The sequence below is a fragment of the Leptodactylus fuscus genome, chromosome 1, assembly GCF_031893055.1.
Source record: "Leptodactylus fuscus isolate aLepFus1 chromosome 1, aLepFus1.hap2, whole genome shotgun sequence".
Lineage (NCBI taxonomy): Eukaryota > Metazoa > Chordata > Amphibia > Anura > Leptodactylidae > Leptodactylus > Leptodactylus fuscus.
The window spans coordinates 114,440,715-114,458,376 of record NC_134265.1 but is presented as its reverse complement, the minus strand read 5'-3'; the positions used below and the strand labels follow the sequence as shown (position 1 = coordinate 114,458,376).

Sequence of the window (17,662 nt, the reverse complement as noted above, 5' to 3'; positions counted from 1 at the left end):
CTAAAACTCCGACCATGGTCATGTGATTTACGGCCCATGGTCATGTGAGGAGGACACAGGTGCCGCTCATTACAGTCACAGCACAGTAATCATATGACTGGCCATGGCTGTCAACTGTTTATAAAGGAGTCGGTGCAGGAGTCAGACTGTGGATAAATAGAGGTTTTGGAGGTTTGCTTCTCTGCCTCGGAGATGGGACAAGGCAGTTTAGGTAAACTAAAGGATTGAATCTTGTGACTTTCGTGCACTGACTAGTGTGTATAGCACATTGATACAGAATTTCTAGTTCCTTGACATTATTGATACATCTGGAAGCTTTCTTGCCAGAATTGCACTACCTTTAAGGATTTTATAGAAAATTATTATACATGTTACTACAACTGTAAAAAAGAAAAAAAAAAAAAAAAAAAAAAAAAAAAAACTAAACAGTGATTGACATTTACATCTTAGAGCTTTATCTACTATGTTCTCGGAAATCATATTCAGCTTCTAATCCTGAGGAAAAACTTGGCCAGTGTCATTACATGCATTTGTTTTGGCATTTACAAGACACTTGGTAAGAACAATTTGTTCAGTACATTGGAAACAATGACCCTGCCCAATACAAGGCAGATAGAAAGTCACTAAGCCTTTAAATGACTGATGGACAATAGGGCTCTGTTTACACTGGTGTTGGTCAGTTCTGTTCTTTTACAGTAGCAGAATAATTAAACTACCAGCAGTGTTCAGTCCAATGGTGTCCAACACTCCCTACTGACTAGAATAGGGTTTGTTCTGGTTTTTGGCGCGTTTCATATTGCACAATTTTCACAGTACTTTCAATATAACGGAAAGTAACAGAGTCGTAATTGCATATGTGAAGCCAGCCTAAAACTGCAAGTCAGTACAGTAGCCGACTGCGCCCCTACAGTTTTGTATCAAGCTATTGACACCATATATCTGTATGGAGCCTGCATGCATCAGCCATTCTCCCTCAAAACTGAATATACATGAGAATATCCCCATAACACAGCATGCAACGGAACATTATTCCCCCAGAGCAAGGGATGGTATTAAACCACGTTGACGTATTATTGATGGCCAATATCAGCAGTAAAAACATTGGGCCGGAGGGGGCACCTGACTTATGATGAGGCACAATTATAAAAGTTTATTTCTACTCACTCAATTTCTTTCTTTTCTGCTTCCTCTTGGGTAAGATCTTCTTCCACACTGTAGTCCAAGACAGATCCCACACCAAAAGCTCTATTGCGTCTTATAACCGGCTTAATAGATTCCTGGTCTTCTCCAGCAACAAACTGCCCATAGAAAGTCATCTTCATCATGGATTCAAAGAGGTTCTGTCCAAGAAGTTTTCTTGATAACTGGAGCAGCTTTAAAGAGAGAAAAAACATCAGAAAACCATGTGTGACGTCTTACTCATGCTCGATCCTTTGTTCTCGAACATAAGCCACTGTCAGAGATGTCTGGTAGCAGCCTGGCTGAGTGTGCAGATGTATGGGGAAGTTAGGAGGAATAGCTATTGTATGTGTATTGGGAAATTCATAGTCATGGATACAGCACCAAAATCTGGAGGGAGGGGGGGGGGGGGGACAAAAAACACAGTACTGACTGAAAATACTGAACACAGAGGGGCCACACGCGGTGGCTCAGTGGTTAGCACTGCAGCCTTGCAGCGCTGGGTCCTGGTGTTCAAATCCCACCAAGGGCAAAAAACCATCTGCAAGGAGTTTGTATGTTCTCCCCGTGTTTGCATGGATTTCCATCCCATATTCCAAAAAGACATACTGATAGGGGGAAAAAAAAAAATGTACATTGTGAGCCCTATGTGGGGCTCAATCTACAAAAAGAAAATACTGAATACGGGCACTGAAAAAACTACATTATCTCGCTATGAACCACTTCAGATGTAGTCAAAAACCCTTTAATACATGCAGATTTACAGAGCTTTTGCCATAATTTCTGTAAAATTGCCAGCTAAGACTATGTTTGTTTACAACTGACATGACAGGAGGCTCCTCCTCAGTCTGACTCCATGTCCGCTGCTCTCTTCTTGTGATGGATGAGAACAACGGACATTAAAGAACGGTAATGTGAAACCACCGAAGCTGTTGTTCTCACTGTAGTTGAGTGTATCAGAAGTATGACCCACACCTATCCCACAAAATATGGCATAGCTATCAAAGCCTGGGGCCCCACATGACGTAAACAACATGGAAAAAAAAAAAAAAAAAAAACAGCATTTTACAGTCACAGCAAAGAAAAATATGCGCAGCGTAGAGACTCTGCGATTTTCAAAATCTTTGGTCCATTCTTAACCCCGCAAGGATGTACTTGTAGAGCTGGAGTTCCTCTACAGAAGGCGGGGAAAGTTATGCTATGATGCAGCCTCCTTCTGACCTGGCGGTCACGAGATCCATCAGGTGCCACGAAGTGAGGACCTAGACTGGCTCTGTAGTTCAGGTTAGGAAGCTGCATACATCCTGTGACTGGAGAGAAATGTATAACCCCAAGTTACAGGTAATAGACAAAAAAGTACTGTTAAAATGCCCCTTCCATCCGCCAAAGCTCTATTATGACCTTATTGGCGTCCCAAAAAAATAAAGGATAAAGTAAACATAAAAAAAATACATAGTCAACATCACAGGTTCTAGACCTGCCCCAGTGACAAGAAAAAACATGAAAAAATAAAAAACATAATAAAGCTAAGTGTCACTGAAAAAAAAAAAAGACATGAATAATATTTGAATAAACCGAATGAAAAAAAAAAAAAAAAAAAAGCTCGGTCTTGAAATTAGCTGAGTACTATAGTGGTTTAGGACCAGGTTACACAATGGTAAGACTGAAGAAACATCATAGACAATGCATGTGAATCCACAGATGAGTTTCACTGTCTAAGTGGAAAGAATGATGCTAATGTGAACTTACTATAACCCCAGTAGTAAGTGATTAGGTTTCTTATAAAGCAGATTTGTTAACCTAATATGCCGCCTTATATACAAGCAGCATATTCCACACTCCTATTAATGAAATCGCATAATGAATTGCCATTATTTTTCACGCTGTTTAGTGAAAAGTGAGGAATTGTCCCCATAATATATGACCATTACATGGGGCAGCAAAACCAGGTAACAGATCCACTTTAGGCAGGGCGACCATTTTCTCCTTGTGAATCTGTGTCTCTGTTGTAGAGATACCACTATTTTTGACAATATGCAAAAGCACCCTTGAAGAACTGAGGGTGTGGTCATTGCTCCAAGGAGGTAAGTGGCAATGCCCTTGTGCCTCCAAATGGTTCATTTGCATTTAGAAAAAAATAGTGATGCATTAAGACACCAATTCACAAAGGTCCAAACACTGCTTGAATTCAGGGGACCCTAACTTTATCTGTCTGCATTACTGAGGTCATGTGCTGGGTTCTGGTCACAGGCTCCTTTGCGCTTGATCATCATACTAGCCTCTGCTCGCGACTTTGACTGCGTGTTGTTGGCATCAATGATCTGCCTATATTCAGCAAATTGCTGAATTTGCTTGTTCCAGCATTTCGGTACCTCTCTCAAGCTGTCCTGCTGCTGAACTTGTTCCTCACACTGTACCTGTGATTGTTCCGGCATCTCAGCAGCTCGCTGGGACGCCATATAATGATCGTGTTTTTGGCATTGATGATCCGCCTGCTCTGGCAGTTGTCAAGCTGGCCTGCCGCTGAACTTGTTCCTCGCGCTGTGTCCATGATTGTTCCGTCATCTCAGCAGCTAGCCGGGACACCATATAATGAGTGTGTTGTTGGCATTGTGAAAAACACTTTAGAAAAAAAAAACGCTATATATGTTTCCACCGCAGTCTTTCTGCAGCTGTTTACTATGTGGGGCCTTAGCCTAAAATGAAGAGTCAGTGAACAAGGTCTTTGGTCAAAGTATATTGGCAGGCAACAAGTCCAATTATTTATCAAAGAAAAGTTCCAAAGTCATAAGACTTGTTAATCCCTCTAGGGCTGAGCGAGTCCATCCTATAGATCCAGCTACTGTCTTCTTGTAGGATCATCTTATCCAAGTCCCCTCTTATAAATCTTACAGCAATAGTTTAAATTGTGTTTTTGTGCAAAATGTTACATGAAAATTTTTGGTACTATTGCTATTCTGGAGTACCCAGCCTAGAGAAATTCAGATTCCTTCTGTGTTATAGCCCTAACTTTTTTTAAAAAAACCTCCCAAATTGTAAGTTCAAGCAGGAACTGCTCAGTAGGGTGACTCTATATAACATGGCTGGTCACGTAACTGTCCTCACACTTCGCCAACATACGTCTCAAGTGTCCAAATAATGTTACCCCCTTATCTGTCATGTCTCCCCCAAGTCTTAAGTTCTTGCAAAGTACACAATTACTCTGTAGTGAAGTTAGTTATGTCTTGCTCGACTGTGACAAGATCAACAAAGACCTTGATAAATAGACATAAGTTAATGGATGGCATCTTGGTTGATTTGGGCTTGAATGTGTGTCTGGAGTCAGGGGTCACATTATCATGTAATGTGTGGCAATATTATCACTGCCAGAGGTTGAAGCCCCCAATCCCAATTCCTCGAGTATAGACTCCACCTGTCTCTCTTTGGCAGAAAATAAGAGAAAGGGGTTCAGACAATGTTGTCGACAATAGATCAGTTTATACCCAAAGAGATGGAGGTCTTATGACCTCAAATGTATTAGGCCTTGAGTTTATACAGAAATTAGGATCTTTAGTAAAGAGACTAATCTGTGATTCTAATAATACATGTTGGCAGAGATTAATGAATTGTGGCATCTTTCTCTGACAGTTATCTGGGTGTATCTCTTGCCCAATGGCCGTTACCTGCTGGAATAACCCCTATTTACAGGCCCTATTTACTTACCAATCCCAGTTTCTGCTTAAGGCCGCCACCATGCATCCCATACCACGTAAATGTCAGTGATGTGATATGGGATGCATGGGGTCCCTTGGAGGGCAGAAGGGAAAGCGGAGGTGGCCGTAAGAAGGAGCGAGGGATCGACATGTAAGGCCATGAGCCCACAATAAGAGTATCTATTGGGACAAACTCCACAAAATTCATCTCAAGGTTCCATTCACACCAAATACATACAAACTGAAACTGCCATTATACTCTAGGGTCTCCTCAAACTGGTGGACATTATATAGCATGGAGGGGCCGCTATGGGACATTATACTGTGCGTAAATGGGGCGTTATACCATGTGGGGGTCTAGAAAGGGGCACTAGGCCCTGAGGGTTAGTTACACCCCTGCTACTGTTTGGGAGAAGGCCATGGTTTCTCTTCTAGGCACTGTAGACCCTCATGCGTCTGTCCTTCTAGGAAGCCTTCTGTCCCTGTTGTTTAGATGGACTGTCTATATAAAAAAAAAAAAAAAACCTGCTCTTTTCATGAGGTTGAGATTTTTCCTAGAGATCATCACCCTTTTCCACATCTGACAGATCAAACATGAATGTGGTATCTCGGGGATTTTATTATATATAGGGGTCCCGATCGCCTCCCCCTCCCCAACATTTTGAGGGGGTTTGGCTGCTCCTATTCTGCAGCCCAGAGTCTGTCCAGTGACCCAGGATCTGCCTCATCGCTGTCCCTCCACATACCTAGTTAATCCTGCCTTTAATGGAGACTCCTATACAATGCAATACACGTGTATTGCAGTGCATACCTATTGAAGCAGCAATCAGATTAAAAATAAACACTTATACTCACCTCTTCTGGGTATCCAGCAGTCTGCAGTGTCCTCCTCGCTCCTCTTCTTCCTTGCGATTATGGTCCTGCTCCCCAGACGTCACTGTTGGGGCCTGTGAGGGGGCCTCAGCGTTCACATGGGGCGCAATGACGTAATTACTCTGGGGTGCTCCATGTGACCACTGGGGCCCAATCACAGGCCCCAGCTGTGAGGCCTGGGGAGTGGACCTCAGTCAATGGACAGAAAAGCTCCAGAGTTGATGCTAAGCCCAGGATGAAGTTTGAGGAAATCCAGATTCGATGTGAGTCGAATATTTCCTGAAATTCAGGTAGAATTCCCCTTCGTGAACTTCGATTCACTCATTTCTACCAGTTTATCAGTCTGAGCCAGACTTTTGTGTTGTTCCTCAAAGCCTGACTTTTTTTCAAGTGAACTATTTGTGGAATCTTCGTTTCCTTTGAGGTTGGGCGGCATATACATATTAGCCACTGGACCACATGGGATCCAGTGGGATTTCTCTTCTCATTTGCATCAGAGGTATCTCTCTTATATTTGCATCATATTTGAAACAGTAAGGGTGTGTTCACACAGAAAAAAACAAAGAGGAATTCCTCTTCATTTTCTGCTTCTGGTATTTTTGCCACGGTCTAGCCATGACGGGATGCCTATACAGTGTATCAGCATTCCGTTGCGACATCCTGCTCCTGGTTAGGCCCAAATGAATGGGCCTTATCTGGAGGTAGTCTCAAGCTGTGTACCCCACGGGCTGAATCCGCGGCAAGATCGAGCCGGACGCTTCTTTTTTCACGTCCTTCTGCGATCTGATTGTTTTCAATGGGAGCTGGATTCTGGAGGAATCTGCTCTGGATTTGGGGGGGAAATCCACAGCAAATTCCTCCATGTGAACACACCCAAAATCAGGACACATCCCTATATTAATCTGACATATATTGTTCCCTGCTTGTACTTATTAGGGCTAGTTCACACGGGGCAAGAGGAGGCGGATTTTGGCGCGGAATCCACGTCATAATCCGCCCCCTCACAATGGTGTTCTATGTAGATCGCTAACATTCTTGTTGCTGCTAGTGGAAAGAAAGAAACGAGCTGAATCAGCCGCGATGTCCGCCTTGCGACAGCACCCTCCGGACTAGACCCATTCATTTGGGCCTAATCCGGAGCAGAAAGCCGCAACAGGATGCCGTGCACTGAGCCGGCATCCCATTGCGGCAGCCACGACGGAATATGCGCATGTGTAATTGTGTGTGAACTAACCCTTAATACTTATCTGGTCAGATACTCTTTTCCGATGGTACCTTCCATCTGTCACTTTACACTTACTACTAGCATTAGAGGTTTCCTGCTTTCACTCCAGCTGTTTCTTTTTCAATGTAGTATAATCTGAATTTATAATTCATACTGGCTATTCTTTCCTCGTTATACGATTTATGACAGTGTAGTAAGTTTGTTACAGGAGAGAGTGGCCAATTTCCACTATATGGTCTATTTGTCCCTCAATAACTCCTATGGGCAGTCTGGTTGGGCTTAATGGGGACACTTGTCACGAGTCTCTATTTACACACTTTTAAGCATTTTAGATTTACGTTATAGTCGTTTTGATATTAACATCACAAATAAAAGTTATGTTGTAAAACACATATAGACCATACACTTTCCTTTGCCTACCTCTTTTCCTTCACATTCCCCAGGGCAGGTAGATCATATAGATCATAGCTATTACTAAGTATGCTTCTGTTTACAGCCTGCCCGCAGAGGGATTGAGCATATGGGAGACTGAAGAACTGTATTACTAAGAGGCTGGACTTCACTTTGTATGATGTAACGCTTATATAACTCCATTTCCTATGGAATGTGTCACATTTATTTTACATTAAACAATAACTTTTTCCTGATTATTCTTTACACTGGGAGGGGGCACATACCTGCCAGGCATATTCTCATTGCCCCCTGCAGATACTGTACTTGACCTCCTCATAGACCCTGGAGGATGGCATTAGCAGCACACTACAGGCACCCTGGCCATCTTACCTGCTGGTTGCGGTCAACAAGGGGGTCAACAGAGCAGAGCCAGAACACCATCAGACTCCTGAGCAGCTCCCATGTGGCTTTACTCTTATAAGCTTCCTGGGTGTTCTCAAAATTCATAGTGACAGCAGGGCAAGGCTTGTGGAGCAGGTTCTCACTTCTCTCCATGTGATCTACTTGGGAGCCCAGAGGACATGGCTTCCCCTGTGCTCCATCCTCTGCTGCCTGCTCCTTGGCCTTTGCTGCTGCTGTGGATCTCATCCGCACTGACAGTGTGAGCGGGCACCTGAGGCTGGCCACTAGCCTCATAGCTGGGCTCATCTTGCTGCACGCCATATGTGATGCTGTGTAGAGCGGAGGACACGTGAAGCCTGAGCACGGAGGATACTAAAGGGTGTGATAGGAAGCTCCAGTCATTGTAGCTGTGACAAGCCCCGCCTCCTGCCTCACACCTCCGGACTCTCATTGGCTTCCGCCTAGCTATGGAGCAGCGTGAAGCATGCAGCACATGTATACACAAGTGTGAGGCGTCCTCCTCATAGCTAGTGGCAGCCAGCACTGCATATGGCGTCAGGGGCAGCCATCTCTATGCTCAGATGTAAAGAGCACGAACTATAAACCAAGTGAAGTCCCCCTGTACACATCCGGTGCCTTCACATGTAACAACACTGCATTAACAGGCAGCACTCCTAAATACAATGGCGGCAGTAGTAGCAGCATGCTGTCAGATAGGCACTAGCCTGTGCTCAGGCAGCACTGTGGATGTCTGGTGGGGAATGGTCACACTAAATCCCCTTGCAGATGACCGTGAGCGAGATCAGTGTCCAACCATGTATTTCACAGAGAGCACACTGACCCATTCATTTCTATGGGCTCATTCACACGACCGTGATTTCCACGCGTCAGTATGCGGGCCGTGAGGCTGCACTGCAAAATATAGAGCCAGTCTGACTGATTCTTTTCAATGTTTACAGCACAGACTCAAACCACGGACAACATGGGTGTACTCTGTGTGTCCGGCACATGGGTGTACTCTGTGTGTCATTAGAGATGAGAGTACTTTCGAATAGCACACTCCCATTAGAATGAATGGAAGCAGCTGGCGCGCAGGGGGTTAAAGGGGTATTCCCACGTCGCATACTCACCCGTCTTCGTTCCTCTAAAATCTGTCTTCCGGCTTTGTTTCGTCATTGGTAGGCGGGGTCACATATGCAAAGCCAAGCGGCGAGATGCCGCCGGCCCTGCGTGCGTGCTCATACACCAGTCTACCCTTCACAATGCGAATACAGACCCGACACCCTGCGGGTCTGTATTCGCATTGTGAAGGTTAGACTGGTGTATGAGCGTGCACGCAGGGCCGGCGGCATCTCGCCGCTTGGCTTTGCATATGTGACCCCGGAGCGGAACAGCATCGCTTCTGCCGCTGCTGTCTTCATGCAGGGCAGAAGCATAGCGATGTGCCTGTGCCGGCGTCTAACAGTCCCCAGCATCCGCCTATTACAGCGGATGCCGGGGAGTTAGATGCCGGCACAGGTGAAGCCAGCAACATCGCTATGCTTCTGCCCTGCATGAAGCCAGCAGCGGCAGGACCAATGCTGTTATTCCGCTCCTCCGCCCCCCCCTGGAATAACAGAATCGCTTCTGCCGCTGCTGGCTTCATGCAGGGCAGAAGCATAGCGATGTTGCTGGCTTCACCTGTGCCGGCGTCTAACCCTGTATTGGCGGCCCCTTCCCCCAAAGGGTAAACTACCCCCCCCCCCCTCCAGGTTCGCTCCCGTGCACTTAGCCCCTCCTCCCTCCCCCCTCAGAGCAGGCTGACACATCACTTGACTCAGGAGCAGCTAGGTCAGAGCTGTGGCCACAAAAAAATGAATTAAGTGAGATAGTGGCCAAACAAAGCAGTTTTGCTGAAGCAGTGTATTTAGGAAAAGTCTTACATTCACATTAATAAGCATTATAGATAGGATCCTTGTGATGGGACAACCCCTTTAAGCGGCCGGACGCCGGCACAGGTTGTGTGCCGGCTGCATCCATTCATTCCTATGGGAGAGTGCTATTTGAAACGGCAGTTTCAAATAGTACTCGCTCATCTCTATGTGTCATCAATGTGCCATCCGTGTTTGTGGACAAGCTCGGGACATCATTAGATGTCTCCTGTGGTTTTTTGGGGGGGATCACACACTGACGGCACACTGTCCATTTTTGAAGACATACGACATTGACACTGGTGACACATGGGCCGCAAAAAAGAAACACTGATTACTAATACACACAGTCATCCAGTGGCGTAACTAGGAATGGCGGGGCCCCGTGGCGAACGTGGCCCCCCCAACCAACACCGACGACCTCGACCGCCCCCCTCCTACGCATTCCTGCGCACTCTATTATGCCCCATAGTGGCCCCTGCACACACTATTATGTCCCTTAGTGGCCCCTGCACGCACTATTATGTCCCTTAGTGGCCCCTGCAACCACTATTATGTCCCTCAGTGGCCCCTCCGCACAGTATTATCCCCCATGGTGACCCCTGCACACAGTATTATCCCCCATAGTGGCCCCTACACACAGTATTATGCCCCATAATGAACACCCATAAACAATTATTATACTCTGGTGTCTTTTCAGACGCCAGAGTATAATAATCGGAGACCCAGAGGGAGAAAAACATAAAAAATCCTCTGTTACTCACCTATCTCCCGGCTCCTACGCTGTCAGCCTCTGAAGTAGTCGCTCTTCAATTACGTTAGACGTCACATGACCCGGGACGCAGGCCCGGCTCCAGGGGTGAACCATGGCTTTCTGCCGCCTTAGACAGACGTCAGAAAGCCGAGCGGAAGAGGGCGTGGTGGGGCCGCGCGGAGGGGCAGGACCGAGCGGAGGGGGCGGGGCCGAGCGGAGCAAGCGTCTTTAGCAGGCAGAGAGCAGGCACGGACAGGACCTGCTCTCTGCCTGAGCGTGAGGGGCGGCCGCTGGAGCAGCGCTGCTCCAGTGGCCTCCCCAATCCACCGCTCAGTGACAGTGACCCTAAGCCAGTCCAGGACAGCTTGTCCTGGCCTGGCTTAGGTCAGCAAAAATGCCGCCCTCCCCGTGGCCCTGGCATAGCGCCGCCTGAAGCGGTCGCTTCAGGTCGCCTCATGGGAGGTGCGGCGCTGCCCGGCTCATGTGACGTCGGACGACTAGGCAGAAGCCTGTACGGATCGTGGAGAGGTAAGTAAGGGTGCATTCACACTGAGTAAACGCTAGCTTATTTTGTAAAGTAAAATTACACTTGTAAATTTTGCTATCCCATTGACTTCAATGATATTTTTTTACAAGTGTAAAAATACGCCTGTAAAAAATACGCCTGTAAAAAATACGCCTGTAAAAATACGCCTGTAAAATGTCATTGAAGTCAATGGGATAGCAAAATTTACAAGTGTAATTTTACTCTACAAAATAAGCTAGTGTTTACTCAGTGTGAATGCACCCTAACAGTGTTTTTTATGTTTCTTACCTCTCCCGGTCCGCCAATCATTATACTCGGGGGTCCGAAAAGACCCCCGAGTATAATGATAGCAGCGGTAGCGGCTGTCACCGGGCCCCTAATGCCTGGGCTCTGTGGTAGCTGCCTCCGCTGCTATGGCGGTAGTTACGCCACTGCAGTCATCTGTAACTGAGCTTACTGTCAACTGGCCTATACTACCATTGTTAAAGGGGCTCTATCATTGGGAAAAGTCATTTTTAACTAATCACTAATCATTAGCATATGAATAAAAACGGACTTATGCAGAAACCACTGAGGCAATCTACATACAAAAGGTAAGTGTGGAATAGCATTTCTAAAGCCTATGCAAGCATGTGCTTAGCTAAAAATGACTTTTCCTACTGATAGAGTCCCTTTAATGTCTGTTACTGTCTTCCTTCATAGAACATTAAACTGTTGAAGAGAACGGCACAGGCTGATTCTGGGGGGGCTCTGCCTTTATCCGTTGCCATTGATGCTAATGTAAACAACATAATACACACTGATGTCTTCCATCATGTTTGTTTTACTTTTATAATAGAAGAAAAAGTTTTCCATTAGAAAAGTAAAAAAACATGATGGAAGAAAGCTTCCATTGTGGTTTTTCACATAGGGGTGAGGCCTGATGGATACCTGATAGGAAGGCTCCATCTGCATCTGTCTTTTATTCTTAGGCACCATTTTGCGAGCCACAGCCAAAAAGTGCTGCAGGAAAAATTACGGTCGAAATGCATTGTATTTTTTTCCCACAGCACTTTTAACAGAAAGTGCGCAAAGTTTTTCTCTGTAGACTTTCTGCTTCAATTATACCTATATGGGAAATGCCAGCACTTCCATAAGTATAATTGACATGCTCAGATTTATAAAAATACTAGCCTCTGCTCGCGACTTCACCTACGTGTTTTGGAATTTTGGCAGCTCTCAAGCTGTCCTGTTGCTGAACTTGTTCCTCACGCCGTGCCTGTGATTGTTCCGGCATCTCAGCAGCTCACTGGGAAGCCATCAGGGGCGGATCCGTGGCCCGGCCCTAATAAAATGGTCCCGGTCAGCCTCGGCATAGTCGGGCAAGTGCCGGGGCACACAGAGCCTCTGGGGGCCCCCCGGCACTTGCCTGTCACGATTTCAGCTCATAGGCGTCCGTCCGCCGATGAGCTGAATACATACGCGATTAAAGCAGGAGCTGTGAGCTCAGCTCCTGCTTTAAAGCTCCGGCCCGGCTTGCGTGTGTAGGCGCGATGACGTCATCACATCACGCTTACACACGCAAGCCGGGCCGCAGCTAAGCAGGAGCTGAGGTCACAGCTCCTGCATCGCGTATGTGACTGGAGTGAGAGAGGAGCGTCGGGGGAACCATGGAAGGTGAGTGATAGAAGGTGAGTGTAAGTGTTTGTTTTGTATTAAATATTAAGGTGGAACATAATGAAGGGGGCCCATGAAACTGGGGAGCAAATGAAGGGGAGGGGGGGAACGGCATGACACTGGGGAAGATGAAGGGGGTGGGGAGAGAACGGCATGAAACTGGGGACAAAGATGGAGGGGGCCCAAAGAAACTGGGGGGCAAATGAAGGGGAGGGGGGAACTGCATGACACTGGGGCAGATGGAGGGGGGAGAACGGCATGACACTGGGGCAGATGGAGGGGGGAGAACAGCATGACACTGGGGCAGATGGAGGGGGGAGAACGGCATGGCACTGGGGCAGATGGAGGGGGGGAGAACAGAATGACACTGGGGCAGATGGAGGGGGGAGAACGGCATGTCACTGGGGTAGATGGAGGCGGGAGAACGGCATGACACTGGGGCAGATGGAGGGGGGAGAACGGCATGTCACTGGGGCAGATGGAGGGGGGGAGAACGGCATGACACTGGGGCAGATGGAGGGGGGAGAACGGCATGACACTGGGGCAGATGGAGGGGGGGACAGCATGACACTGGGGCAGATGGAGGGGGGAGAACGGCATGACACTGGGGCAGATGGAGGGGGGGAGAACGGCATGACACTGGGGCAGATGGAGGGGGAGAACGGCATGACACTGGGGCAGATGGAGGGGGGAGAACGGCATGACACTGGGGCAGATGAAGGGGGGGAGAACGGCATGACACTGTGGCAAATGAAGGGGGGGAGAACGGCATGACACTGAGGCAAATGAAGGGGGGGAGAACGGCATGACACTGAGGCAAATGAAGGGGGGGAGAATGGCATGACACTGAGGCAGATGAAGGGGGGAGAACAGCATGACACTGGGGTGGATGGAGGGGGGAGAACAGCATGACACTGGGGCAGATGAAGGGGCGAGAACGGCATGACACTGGGGCAAATGAAGGGGGAGAGAACGGCATGACACTGGGGCAAATGAAGGAGGGAAGAACGGCATGACACTGGGGCAGATGAAGGGGGGAGAATGGCATGACATTGGGGCAGATGAAGGGGGGAGAATGGCATGACACTGGGGCAGAGACGGGGGGACATGAAACTGTGGGCAGATAAAGGGGGAGAATGGCATGACACTGGGGACAGAGATAGAGGGGGGGGACATGAAACTAGGGGTAGATGAAGGGTGTATATGAAAATGGGGAGAGATGGAGGGGGGACATATAATTTACGGGTGACTGTAGGAGGATTATACTGTGTGGAATCACATGAAAAATGAATAAGAATGGGCGGAGTCAACATAAAAGTGGGTGGGGCCTAATTTGCTGCGGCGCGCTTTATTACTGAGTGCTGGTTTCCAGATAGTCAGCACATATGCAAGATTTCAGTGAGGGAGCTGAGGTGCAGGCTATTAGCAGGAAGCTTTTGAGTGGGGCCCCAGAACAAGTTCCTCTGTTGTTCCCTTGACCATCAACTCCATCTCACTATGCTCCGCTCTGACGGCCTTACGAACACCGCACTCTCCTGGTTCCCCTCTTCTCTTTCAGACCACACTTTCAGTGTATCACTTGCAGGCTCTGTCTCTTCCCCTTACCATTGGGTTTCCTCAGGGCTCGGTCCTAGGCTCCTACACAGCTCCCATTAGACAAACCTTCATCAGATTTGGCTTCCGGGTACCGTCTTTATGCTGACAACATCCAATTATATACAACATCTGGTGACATCACCCCAGCACTAATACAGAACGCCAGTGACTGTCTGTTTGCTGTCTCAAATATGGTTTTGCTCTATCTGAAAGTGAATCTTTCAAAGACTGAACTATGACTGTTTCCACCATCTAGATCTGTCCCTGATATCTCCATTGCAGTCTCCAGCCTTACCATGACTACTAGGCAGTATTCCAGCTGCCGTGGAGTTATGCTTGACTCTCATGTCATCTCCACCTCAAAAACATCTCCAGAATATGCCCTTTCCTTACCACAGACACATTAAAGACACTTGTTGTCTCTCTGATTCATTCTCGCCTTGACTACTGTAGTTCCTTACTAATTGGTCTTCCCCTTATTAAACTCTTCCTTCTACAATGTATTCTGAATGCAGCGGCCAGGCTCATCTATCAGTCTAGATCAAACCTGGGCAATGTGCAGCCCGCGGGCCACATCCGGCCCTCTGACTGCTTCTATCTGGCCCGCATAGCTAGTTGAAGTTTTTTCAAGGACCTGTGATGATGACATCACAGCCTATCACCAGGATAGGCTATGATTCATTAGTGGGTGGAAGCCACACGCGACTGTGTGCTTGCTGCAAGCTGCCGCCAATGGAGGCTTCTGGATGATAATGAGAGAAGAGACAGCATGTGTGAGCAAGAGGGGGGAACTAGGGGCAGATGTAGGGGGGCAGTTAAACTGAATGCACATGGAGGGGGGCATTAAACTACTAGGGGGAAGATGTTCAAGGGCCTGTGAAGATGTCATCACAGCCTATCACCAAGATAGGCTATGACTCATTAGTGGGCGGAGCCACACGGGACTGTGCTTCATGCAAGCTGCCGGCAATGGGGACTGCTGGATGATAAAGAGAGAAGAGACAGCATGTGTGAGCAAGAAGGGGGAACTAGGGGCAGATGTAGGGGGGCAGTTAAACTGAATGCACATGGAGAGGGGACATTAAACTAGGGGGCAGATGGAGGGTGACATTAAACTGGGGCAGCTGGAGGAAGATATTAAACCATGGGTGGTAGCTGGAGAGGGACATGTCTGCCTCTAGTTGCCCCCAGTTTAATGTCCCCCTCCAGCTGCCCCAGTTTAATGTCCCCTCTAATGTCTGCTAGTTTATACTGGGGCACCAGGAGAGGGACTTAATACTTTGGGACATTTAGAGGGAAACGTTATAATGTGGGGGTGTATAATGTTAGGGTGACTGTAGGAGAATTTTACTTTGTGGGGGACATGGAAAAATGATTGTGAATGGGCGGAGTCAGCTGAGAAGTGGGTGGAGCTAAATTTGCCGCTGTGCGCATGGCCCTCTAGAACCGTTACAATTTCTCATGTGGCCCCATGGGAAAATTAATTGCCCACTCCTGGTCTAGATGCTACAGAGATGCCTCTGGTCTGTGTCACTTCATTGGCTGCCTATTCAATACAGAACACAATATAAACTTATCACTCTCATCCACAAGGCTCTCCATAATACTGCACCTCCCTACATTTCCACTCTCATCTCTGTCTATTGCCCAACACGTACTCTCCGTTCACTCAATGACCTCAGACTAACATCCTTTATTATCGGAACCTCCCACTCCTGTATCCAAGACTTCTCCCGAGTTGCACGACTTCTCTGGAATGTTCTATCCCGGACAATCAGATTAACACTCAATTTATAGAGCTTCAAGCCAAACTAAAGATAAATTATTTTCAGACAGGCCTATCACAATTCCTAATGTAAATCCTTCCATACCGTAATTAGAATCCCTAAATCTAACCCTCCTCTGTTCACCCTCCCACACTACCCCACAGGATATGAAGCCATTTCAGACTGAAACGTTTTACGTCCAGGCACCATTGCACGTTAAAGAACACTGACTGGTTAAATCACATACAGCTTTATATATGTGTAATGACAGTAAACTCTATCACAAAAATGTATAGACCACTGTATAAGCAATGCTCCCTCTGATGCCACCCCTGCTACCTCTTGTGTCACCCCCTCTACCTCATAGATTGTAAGCTCTTGTGAGCAGGGCCCTCAGTCCCATTGTCTGAATTGACTATTCCTTTGTAATGTAACCTTTTTGCCTGTACTTGAACCCTACAAATTGTACAGTGCTGTGGAATATGTAGGCGCTATGTAAATAAAATGTATTATTATTTTTATATATTGTTTTTGTTTAGAGGGGATTAATACATTCCTTCAATGGTTATAACTGTGAAATATTTGGAATTAACAACAATAAATTTAGGTAAAAAAAAAAGAAAAGAAATCAGTAAATTTAAAACAAAAAATCCCCCTATAACTGGTATAATAGATTTTATTCATGGAGGAATGCCGGGTCAAGGATGCACCTAATGTTCGATGATGGAGAATTGCAGATTTTACATAGTCTAAAATCAGGTGCAAACTTGAACACTGAATGAAGTTCACTCTGATATTCCCCATGGAGCCTGTTAATCACATGATGCTTCCTTCGTATTGGAACCACTTTACTTCATACTTTAATTTTTTTAAAAAACACAAGCATACTATTGCAAAATTGCCCAAATTTTGAATTTGCAGGTAAATCTTGCAAAATTACATATTACATAGCTGGGTCAATGTTGGCCTCATAACTCAAAGACAGAAAAGTGACAGATGGTGCAATTTACAGGTTTTGATACATCTAGATGGTAGAGTGAAAGGAATCCCCATTCTGGGGAAGCTTGAAGTGGCTTGCAGCTTACAAGTCAGAACAAAAAGTAAGACAACGTGGCGCTAGTGGCTCCATACATCAAGGCAACCTGCTATTCTAATGTGCAGGACAGAGGAAACTTTCCTAGAGTCCCAAGAAACTGTACAGTGCCTAATATTTGATGATCAGAAAGTAGAGGATCCCAGTACTTCTGGAATTGAAGTCACTCATATTATATCAGGCCACGTCTTTCGAAAAATCACTTTCTAGAAGTATGAGATTAACAACAATGGTTAAGGAGAATAGCATTCTAGTTTGTGACATTGTTTAACTGTAGTAATCATAAGGTGACGTATGTGTGAAATTTTTAAGGTTGGGAGGTATGGTGATAGAGTTCTGCTCGGAGCAGTGGTGCCTTGGTCTCTTAGGACAGATGGAGAAACATATCATGCCTGTGGGTTGAAGATGGAAGACAAGATCAGTCTGATGATGGGATACTTCTTACATTCAGTTCTAAATCTGTTGCACAGAACCGACCAAGATCTCATATCTTAGGAAACATGCCTGGCTCATAAGTATTAAGGTAGAAGTAATGAAATTTTCAACCTCACAAATACATATTTTTTTTAGCAGGGGCATAGCTATGGGGGCAGAGGT

At 46.5% G+C, this 17,662-nt stretch overlaps 1 protein-coding gene across 2 annotated transcripts in view; it reads right to left on the bottom strand.

The window, feature by feature from the left end:
- The window catches only part of PRODH (proline dehydrogenase 1), a 99,786-nt gene extending 91,620 nt beyond the window's left edge, over positions 1 to 8,166 (bottom strand). Inside the window, exons 1-2 of one of the 2 annotated variants that reach the window (XM_075276358.1) lie at positions 7,753 to 8,166; positions 1,165 to 1,373 (exon numbers count right to left, since the gene is read on the bottom strand). In XM_075276358.1, the coding sequence (XP_075132459.1) occupies positions 1,165 to 1,373; positions 7,753 to 8,085 (542 nt within the window). In that variant the 5' untranslated portion in view covers positions 8,086 to 8,166. The remainder of the gene's footprint in view (positions 1 to 1,164; positions 1,374 to 7,752) is intronic. The other variant, XM_075276350.1, reaches the window with a different exon arrangement.
- Between the last annotated feature and the right edge of the window lie 9,496 nt (positions 8,167 to 17,662).